The 9,997-nt window shown below is 49.9% G+C and overlaps 1 protein-coding gene across 1 annotated transcript; it reads right to left on the bottom strand.

Moving 5' to 3' along the window:
• Window positions 1-1,420: 1,420 nt before the first annotated feature.
• INTS15 (integrator complex subunit 15) lies at window positions 1,421-9,997 on the bottom strand. The gene is made up of 7 exons (XM_082199792.1): window positions 9,850-9,997; window positions 8,064-8,262; window positions 7,048-7,269; window positions 6,362-6,527; window positions 4,952-5,476; window positions 3,287-3,326; window positions 1,421-2,399 (listed from the first exon to the last, which is right to left on the bottom strand). The coding sequence occupies exons 1-7, from the start codon at window positions 9,990-9,992 to the stop codon at window positions 2,192-2,194; spliced, it is 1,503 nt and encodes a 500-aa protein (XP_082055918.1). The 5' UTR covers window positions 9,993-9,997; the 3' UTR covers window positions 1,421-2,191.

Raw genomic sequence — 9,997 nt, 5'->3', positions numbered from 1 at the left:
ATTCTTACAACCCCTTCCCATGCAGAATTAAGCATGCCTAAGTCTACTGAAATTCCCTACTTCTGCACAGGATTAGGCTGCTTATCTACACAAAAAGCTGGCAGGATTCAGGGCAGCCACCAATCTAGTTGTTCAGTTTAGAAGTCCACACCCTTGGTGCATATTCAGCAGCCCTGTATCACTGCTGTCCACAATAATGAAGAGAAGATTGTCAATAGTACAGCTGCGCTTCAGCTCGGGGGAACTTTCAGCTTTCTAGAGCCAGTTTGGCATTTGTAGCCAGAGACGGGTCTCAGCTGCAGAAATCAAGGCAGATCTGCCTCTGTTTGCCTGACTGAGAATCAAGAGGTCCAACTTGTTCCAACAGAATACTAAATAAATAACACCAAATTCAAAGAAGAAAATAGGGGCAAGATGACCTTGAGCTGAAATCGGGGAAATCAGAAGTAACATGGCCCAAGGGACAAATACTGGAAAATATCTGTAACTAGAGAAGACATTTTGCATTTCAGAGTAATCATTTCCTTCCCTTTCAAAATACAAGGAAGACTTAACAAGGCCAGTCTGAATCATTCATGTGTCTTGAAATTAAGACAGAGATTATTTCTCATTAGAAGGCTTGACAAGAGACTTTCTGCCCTCTGCCGCAGGCAATATGGAGGCAGACACAAACACCAGGATCCTTCATTGTTAATTTAAGAGAGTTACAAGCCACATTACAAGCCTTTTGGCTTGAAGTCTGTGGACAAGGCACTGTGGAACATGGGGCGTTATAGCTCCCCATTACCAAACGGGCCAATGGCAACATTTTGAAGATTGTCAAAGCATCAGCCTCTCTACATCATCCTCTGAAAGTTAGAAGGGCTTGAAAGAGAAAGAAATTGACCTTGTTTGAGCCAAGACCATTCAGCTCCTGAAATACATCCTCATTAACATATTGGCACGTGTGTAGTTCCTAGGGTCCAAAGCAGGTCTGTGTATGTCTTCTGTAAACCCCAGGAGACAACTCCCATCCCCACCCGCATTTCATAGTGGACTAGACCAAGACCCCCACCATCAACAGCTATCAGGGAGGGAGGGAAACATGGCTGCTGAAAGACCAGCAACTTTGGGCTCCTCTCTTTGATGTATTTCTATTCCAGCTTGTCATTACAAGAAATCTATAACAAATAATTAGCCCCTGAGTTTTCTTTTTTCCTCCACCCAACCAATACCTTTTCCTTTTGTGCCATGTGTTTTAGATTGCAAGCCTGAGGCCAGGGACTGTCTTATCACTGACATTTGTAAGTTGCTCTGTGAGTCTTTTTCTGCTGAAGAGCAGGATAAAAATGCTTTAAATAAAAATGCATTCCTACCCGCCTTGATTTGAACATCCCCTTAACAGCAACATCTGAAGTTAACTTAAGATTAAATATCAGAGAGTTTTAAGATATGATTTAGTTTCTGCTTTAAAACATGTGAAATTTGTTAGATGGACACCAATATTTCTGAAAAAAAAATATTTCACCCAAATTCACCCTGTGAAAGATACCAACCAGAGCAACAGAGCAATGAAGGTTCAAGTTTCACTTAACCAGCTGCAGACATGTTGAATAATGTAAGAGAAAGAAATTGAAGGCCAGTTATCATTGCTTTTTTGTTGTTGCTTTTACAGAAAATGCCACAGACTGCTAACTTTGAAGCAAAAAAATCTGCAATTCTTTTTTTTTTAAAAAAATGTACTTGCACTGAAATCATACATATTCACATAAAAAGGACCCCAAGAAAGCAGCTTACAGAACACAGTGGGGCTGTTCTCTCCAGGCTCTCTTGCATAAGAACCAGTTAAACTTCGTCACTTGAGGGGGGTGGGTGGGAGGAAGGAGTTGCAAACAGATGTTCTGAGTGGAATACCAGATCATGACATTTACCCTCCTGCGTAAAACCGTCATACTGGGTTGACAGTAAAAAAGAAATATCCCATTTGTTCCAGTCAGATTAGCGTCTTCTCCTCATTCATACAAGATTATTTCTTTAAAAAAACAACTACCAGCCCCCTGTGGATCTTAACGCCCAGGGCCTTCAAGGTCTCTTTGGGAAGGAGGAATTGCACAGCCCTACCCCGCCCACCCCCAGCAAAAAGTAACGGTTGGTTCTCTCTGTAATGGGTGGAAAACACTCTTTCCCTGAAGAGAGGAGAAGTCCAGTTTCTTTAGCGGATCGGCCGATAAGGAAACGCCATGCCTGGAATGAATGTCTGTACGGGGTGAGCTGGGAGAGCTGGGTGGGCTGGCATTGCTGGGTGGGCTGCATGGGTGGGATACCCCAGAGGGGGTGTGTGGATGGGGGGGTAAAACCCAGGGGGCAAAGCAGCGTGGGTGGGCTGCTGGACTGGACCCGAGATCACCAGCTGGAGCAGGCTGCAGGAAGAGAAGCAGAGAGACAATTGTGGGTGAAGGCAGCTGGCCTGCTGAGGAACAGGATTCTACAGCGACATGAAGCAGTGCCTACTGGATCAGGCCCATGGGCCCTCTAGTCCGGCATCCTGATCTCACTGTGGCCAACCAGATGGGAAACCTGGTAAGCAGGATTTGTGCACAAGAACCCTCTCCACTCCTGGGGTTTCCAACAACTGGTATCCAGAAGCCCTGTTGTCTCCGACTGCGGAGGCAGAGCCAAGCCCTGTTCTCTAGGAATTTGCCTAATCCTCTTTTAAAGCCAGCAAGGTTGGCGGCCATCACTGCCTCCTATCGGAGGGAGTTCCGCGGTTTAAATCTGTGCTGTGTTCCGCAGTTTAAATCTGAGGACTCTCCTTTGATCTGCCCTGAACATTCCAACATTCAGCTTCACGGGATGTCCCCGAGTTCCTGTGTTAATTTAGGAGAGAGGGAGAAAAACCTTTGACTCTCCTGGCAAACGTAACACTGGGCGCAACGGAAGGACTTCCACCCAGTCCATGGCTATGTAAGCAGCTAAAAATGGCCCGGTTTTCATGTACAGAGATAAGACTCAAGCACCCACAGCGGTGTCCTTGAACCATTAGAATGAAGCAAGCCATTTGCAAAAGCAGGGGTTGATAAGGTTTGCCAGCAGGGCAGCACGGAGTCCTGGCTGTCCGTGTCACAGACAGACAATAAGGTGGGGGGAGAAAGAGTTGGCTCCACCGCACTTTTGTCATTTTCACTTTCCTGTGGAAGCACAGCTTGCCAATCTACACCTTTCTGCTTTTGTGGGTGTCTCTTGGACAATACTTCTAGGAAGGGCACAGCGGTTTCAGTTCCATTGTAAACACAGAGCACGGACTTACTTGTTGTGTGGCAGTCTGGCGCACACCGTCCGCAGATCCTCTGGAAGGAGAGAACAGAAAAAAAATGGAGGTGGAAATAGGAAGACAAAGGGGAAAGCTCTCTCCTGGAGGGGCCCTGAACTCTCGCTCAGCTTCTCCATCCCAGACCCATGTGGAGAGCTGCTCTTCAACAACACGGCAACCCTGGAGAAGTGATTTGTGGAACTGTTGTGGCAGAATCATAGGGTTGAGAGGGACCCAAAAGATCACCTCTTCCTATGCAAAGCAGAATCACAACTAAAGAATCCCCAATAGGTCCAACCTCTGTTTAAAAACCTCCAAGAAAGAAATCCTTCCATAGGCGTCTGATTCCACTGTCAGGAGAGGCATGTCTGGAAATTCACATTCCTGTCCTGAACGAGGAGGTGGAGAGATTAGGAGAATTGGGGAGCAAGAGCACTAGGGAGAGCCACAGAGGCTGGTTAGCTGTCAAACAGCGAGCAGGACCCCCTGATGTTTGGTCCCAATCCTGATAAATCACAGCAGAAGAGGAAGCAGGTGTGTTGCTGGCTGGGACCCACTTTTACAGTACAGTGAACCCCCGGATTATGCTGCCTTCGGGTAACGTAACTTTCAGGGTTGCGAATGCGGCAAACCCGGAAGTATATAGGTCCGGGTTTTGTCCTGCGCACGTGCACAGAAGCAGTGCCTCTAGATGCGGGCTTTTCGGGGTACATACAGACCCCCGGAACGAATTAAGTTCATATCCATAGGGTCCACTGTATTTCTTTACTATCAAAACGCATAGCCTTCCCTTCCTCCCCAAATGGTGTCCAGGGCAGCTAACAACATAAAACTCAACAAAACCACACACAGGATGCAATTGCTAAAATGACAGCTGTAAAAATGACGGTGCCCACATGTTCCTACCCACTTCTGAGCACCCAGGCAATTAAAAACCTCTTCAAAGGGTGAGGGGAGGGGATGATTCTTCCTTTCCTCCGGCAGGAGTGAGTCCCAGCCAGATAGCATTCTGCTCCCTGGGCACTTGGGAGGGATTGGGGCAGGGAGCTGAGAGATGGTCAAGTGTGCCCCGAATGTTACCCACCATCACACACAGAGAACCAGAGCTGTTGCAAAAGGGGGAGGCAGCCCAGCTCAGCGGTTTATCTGCACAGGACCCAGACTGCAGACAGTGTGACCTCTGGACAACAGCCTCTCCACCTTAGTTGGATTCATGCTACACTGGGCAACAACCGGAGAGCAGGGGCTTAGCCGCTACACAAGTGCCAGGGTCAATCCCCGCCACCTGCAGTTGAAAGGATCAAGTAGAAGGCAGCATTGGGGAAGATCCTGAAAATTGGAGCAGGCTTCCCCACTATGTGCTGCTTCCCCTCTGGATATTTAGATTCCCAGCCACCTTGGGATGGTGGCAGAGGAAGAAGTTGGAGCCCAGCAATATCTGGAAGGAACCCTGCTGGGAAAGTCTGTAGTAGGCAATTCTGGCCCAGATGGACAAACACTCTGACCCGGCCTAGGCAGCTTCTATTATCTCTCTGTTCAGCTCCTCTTATGCCCAAAGTCTCCTCCCCACCTCCCTGCTACTTCCCCGCACCCCCCGCCTTGCCTCGGCACAGTCTTCTGCCGGCTTGCACGGGCTCACTGGTGGTTGCCCCCAGCGCCTACCTCTCGTACACAGCAGTGCTCCAGACGCCATGGCCACTTGCAAGGCCTGGGCCAGCCGGTCGAGAGCCAGCTCCGTCTCCTTGGTGGCGTTGAGGGGGTTGAGTTCATCAGAGAGCCTGCTCATCTCCTCCACGAGAGCCACCACGTGGTCGAAGGGCACCAGCCCCAGGCGCCCGTACACGTTCTTCTCCGTCAGGTGCCCCTGCAGCATTATCAGGACCTGCAGGACGCTGAGGTGCAGCTTGGAGTACAAGGGCTGGCAGCCCTTGTCCAAGGCGGCAGCCGGGTCCTTGGCAAGCTTTCCCCCCGGGTGGCCGTTGGAGACGGGGGGCTTCCTCCGTTTGTAAGCCAGCGGAGCTTTCACGCACCAGCGGATCAGGCCGCTGAGCGGCGTGAGCTCCAAGAACCCAATGGGCAGGCTGGCCGCGATCGGTGTGTTTAGGAAGGTGATGAGGATCAAGCGGGGGTCCTCGAAGATCCAAGACACAACCATTTCCAGCAGGTCCGGAGGCGGGATGAGGTCATCTGGAAAAGAAGGGGAAGCCAGCTTTGGAGACCATAGAAATGGCGGGACTGGAAGTAGCACCTGGGGCTTGCCAATGCTTGGCCCTGGAACCAGAGCCTTCCACACCCAAGTGTGGGCTGCAGGCTGCTTAGAAAGGGGGATGCAGCAGATCAAGGGCAGGGGGGCCAGGCAGCCTGGAGTTCCTGTCTCCATCTCTTCCCAACATAGTTGCTCAGGTGTTTTCATGTTTATTTTAGAACCAGCAGCCTCCCAGCATAGGCTGGGAATTCAAAGGAACCCAAAAGATCAGTGCAGCTTTCAAAGGTTCAGTCTGCCATCTGGATTCAAAATGATGTCTCATTGTATCCAAACAAACACAAAAACCTGCCCCTTGGTCTCATGTAAAATTCGGTTCCGATATCTAAAGAAACATCCAAATGCACTGCGAACAAACAACAGCTTTCCAAAATATATAGTAGATTATTTAAAACATCTGTATCCCACCTTTCGACAAAAGGGCCAAGGCAGCTCACAGCATTTAGAACCCATAAACACAGCAACTGCACTACCAAGAACAAAACTCAAGGAGATAAAATCTAAATGGCAGAGAGCTTAAAAACGAGAGCTATCACAAGAATCCATCAAACATACCAAGCAAAGGGGAAGAGGAAACTGACCACAAAGCAGCAATGAAAATACCTGGAGAGTCAATCATTCACATCGTAGTCTCTGACTCTGGCCCTGCCCTGGAGTAAAGTTGCACACAAACCGATTCAGGCCACCACAATCTGTTGCAACCTTAACATCAGGATGTGTGGAACATGACACATCTACACGTGTATCGTGTCTTATGCCTTTCCAAATGGCATTGGGCAGCTTCAGGAGCTTCACTTGGAGGAACTTACCAGACGACATGTCGTACAGCATGGTGACCGATGTGATGAACTGGCAGCAGAAGCGAGGGCTGGCACTGAAGATCTGCTTTAGGGTCTGGACGGAGCCTGGCACTAGACTGCAGTAGTCATCAACCAAGGCTTGGGCCAGCCGCACGCAGTAGATTGCTGGCGTCCGCTGCAAAGAGACGCACAATTAGCCACCATGAGAAACTGGGGGGGAACAGCGCTGGCGAAGCCACACACAGCCTGGCTCCAGCAAAACGTAGGATGCTGCATGAAGGCGCCAGTCGGAGTGATGCTGGCTGCGACCCGAGCTTGTTGATAGCCTTGAAGATGAAGAGCTAAAGGATCTGCAGCCCCCAAAGGCTTCTGAGTGAGCCTACCTATCACGGAATAAGAGCACTGGTCCTTCAAAGAGGATTTGTAGCTTTACAAGAGCAATATGAGGAATGCTGAGCAAGATGTGACCTGGACAAACAGGCCATTCTATCGCCTGTTTCTGCATATACACCAGCAGGGTAGGGTACAATTCAGCCCTGCCTAATCTGATGCCGCCCCCGCCCCCAGCAGGTGGAAAAGCAGCCCCCTTGCTGAAGTGAAGCAGGTCTAGGTCTGGTCACTGCCTGGATGGGAGGCTGCCTGGAAGCTCCTCTGGGAGGGAGGGCAAGGTCCCTGCACCTGGGGTAAACTCTCACCTGCAGCCATGAAGCTGCACATTCCAGGACAGGCACTCTGCACACAGCTACCGCCATGGAGACGAGTTTCCCCAGCAAGGCCATTCTGCTGTCATCTGTCTTATTCCCTTGCGGGCTAAAAAGGGAGGAGAAAAGGATTTGCCGGACAGAGTCCTTGCTTTGCTCCTGGAAATAATTGCACATGATCTCCAGTAACTGAAGCTCCTGCAGTGAGTTCAGCCTCTGAAAGAAAGAGAAAGAAAAGAGGGGGCATCTATGAGCCAAGGCCAACCACATCCCAATCATCACCCAGGCTGGCATTATAGCATCAAAGAAAACAAGAGGACTGTTTTCATATGCGTATCTTGACCAAAGATATCTGTTTGGCTATTTCATATTTTAAAATACTACACACCAGTTTTCCTAGGACAAATGTTAAGATAGCTAGCCAGTAATTCCAGGATCTCTATGGATGGCCAGGGATTATGGGAGATGTCATCCAAAATACATGGAGGGCCACAGCTTGAAATCTTCCCTATCCGATTTTGACAGAATAACCTTGGAGCTATTCACGTCAGATCAATGACCTACGTAGTCTGACTGACAAACAAGAAACCTTGAAGAGTAACAAATGGTGCCCCCTCCAACCCAACGAGGCCCCCCCCCCACAATGGCACTGGGTATCTTTTTATGATACAACACTATACAATTATTTTTATAAATAAATTAAAAAAAAACAGGATCCAGCCAGCAGGAGAGATGTTGAGCTCCCCCATCCCCTGCAAGGCACTTTGACAGATGAGCAGGTTGCACACCTGTCAATCACCTGATTTCACCTTTGTGACCCTGCTTGACCTCAAGCTGAGTTTGCAGGCCTAGATGTTCCCCACCACTTTTCTAATCAGACTCCAGCCCCACATGGGAGGGCAGAGAGATTTCCTCAAGGGTGGCTCCCAAAGGCAAATATGAGGCCCCAGATGGAGAGGAGCAATGTTGGCTACGTGGCGCTTGATGGGGCTTGATGTCCGACGACCTACTTTAGGTGGGGAGTTGCGCTCCTTGGGAACCTGGAAGATGAACTCCTCCAGAAGCTCGATGGGGCCTTTGTCCACAATGGGGAGGGGCACGTTCTGCAGCTGGCTGCTGAAGTAGATGTCCAAATGGTAGAGCACCTCCTTGGCGGCGCTCAGGGCATCCCGGCGGAGCAGCGAGTGGCGGATGTCACTCATGGTTTTCCTGCAACATGAGGTCCACATGTTATGCTTTGCAACTTTCTTTCTAGAAGAGCTAGAGCAGGGGTCTGCAACCTTTAAGACAAAAAGAGCCACTTGGACCCGTTTCCGAAGGAAAAAAAAACTGGGAGCCGCAAAACTCGTCATTATAAAAATAACTTTTTTGTCACTTTTTTATTATTTCTTTGTTTGACCCCTCAGAATTACTCCTCCTCATAGAAATAAACGTTAAATTAACAAGTTACCTTTTTTGTTGTGTGTGTTCTTCACTCCCCTTCAAAACAGTGACCAGCGTACATGCCCCCTTTCAATGCAGTGACCAGCGTACATGCCCCTTACAATGTAGCGGGCGGGTGGGAAGGTGACGTTGGGACGGTGTGTGACTAACGCACACATCGCCCCCATGCGACGTGTCACAGCCAGTACAGCGCCCGCCACAGTGGGGAGTGTCGGGGCGCACAATGCGCCTCCTCCCTTCGCTAGTATCTGTCCCAGAGCCGCGGCAAAGGTGTAAAAGAGCCACATGCGGCTCCGGAGCCGCGGGTTGCCGACCCCTGAGCTAGAGACTTCCTTTTTTGAGGCTCAGAATCTGGGGCCTTTCATTTGTGCAGTTGCTCCAACTACTCCTTTATAAATACGGCCCTGTTGGAATCCCAGCAATTCCTATTATGTAGTGTCCAAACAACTCACTTCTCAATCACAGCTCTGACTTCACTCATTGGCTAAAATCACTGACAGGCTGGTCATTTAACATAACCTGCTTTAAAAAGTGCACATTATGCTTCATAACCTTCTTTCTAGAAGGGCTAGAGACTTGTTTTATATTTTTAATGAAGGCTCAGAATCTGGTATGCTTTTTGAGGGTGCCAATTAAGGTCTTCAGAGGTTGATGGCCCACTCCCTAATGGGCCAGGCCTCCACTGACTTTAACTGGGGAGCAGGAGAAAGGAAGAAACACCACAGACCTATACGAGAATTCAACACCAATTCATTTTTTGCAGTCATGTTCAAAAGTACCCTTCTCAGTTAACAATGCAGGCGAACACTATAAATCCACCAGCGCAGAGGACTACAGGAAGGGGCCTTATTTATTATCATTATATTTATTTATGCATTTTCCCCTGACAGGGATTCAAGGCAGCTTGCAGATAAAATAGGAACATAAAGGTTGGGGGATAAAATAATAATAATTAAGCATTAATAAAATTAAAACCATATACATAAAATGAGAGATCTATGAAGCACATCCAGAAAACTGCAATAAATGCAGCTCAGTCGGCGCCCTTATTGACCCCTCACTGCCCCCCTTCTATCTTCTCCCCCCGGGCGCCTGCCAGACGTTGCTGGACCACCAGCCCCACCAGCAGGGCGATAAACTGGGGAGTCGGGCCTACACGGCCCGACTGGTTTCCTTCCTGACAGCCCTGACCGGAGATGCTCGGGAACCGGAACGCGGGACTTTCTGCCCTGACTCGACCCCGCCCAACACGGGTGTTCTGTTCACACGTGCACAGGGCCCGCCCTGACGCGCCACCCCCAGCGGCTAGGGCGGCGGGAAGGGTCGCGCCGTCCCGGGCGGCAGCGGCCTCACCTCTTCGCCCGCCTCCCGCCCCAGGAGCAGCTCCTCCGCAAGCGACTCAGGCCGCCATGTTCGGGCCGCTGCTGCCGCCGAGGCAGGACAGGGACGGCGGCCGGTGAGGGCCAAGAAGGACGGCCTAACGCGGCGGCGGCCATTGGCA

This window comes from Podarcis vaucheri (assembly GCF_965113315.1).
Source record: "Podarcis vaucheri genome assembly, chromosome: 14".
Classification (NCBI taxonomy): domain Eukaryota; kingdom Metazoa; phylum Chordata; class Lepidosauria; order Squamata; family Lacertidae; genus Podarcis; species Podarcis vaucheri.
This window is presented reverse-complemented; position numbering and strand designations above follow the sequence as displayed.

Coding starts and splice junctions, on each gene's coding strand:
- INTS15 (XM_082199792.1), bottom strand. CDS start 9,992: ATGGCCGCCGCCGCGTTAGGCCGTCCTTCTTGGCCCTCACCGGCCGCC. Junction 8,263..9,849: donor GGCGGGAGGCGGGCGAAGAG/GTGAGGCCGCTG, acceptor CTCATGTTGCAG/GAAAACCATGAGTGACATCC. Junction 2,400..3,286: donor GCCAGACTGCCACACAACAA/GTAAGTCCGTGC, acceptor CTCTTCCTGCAG/CCTGCTCCAGCTGGTGATCT.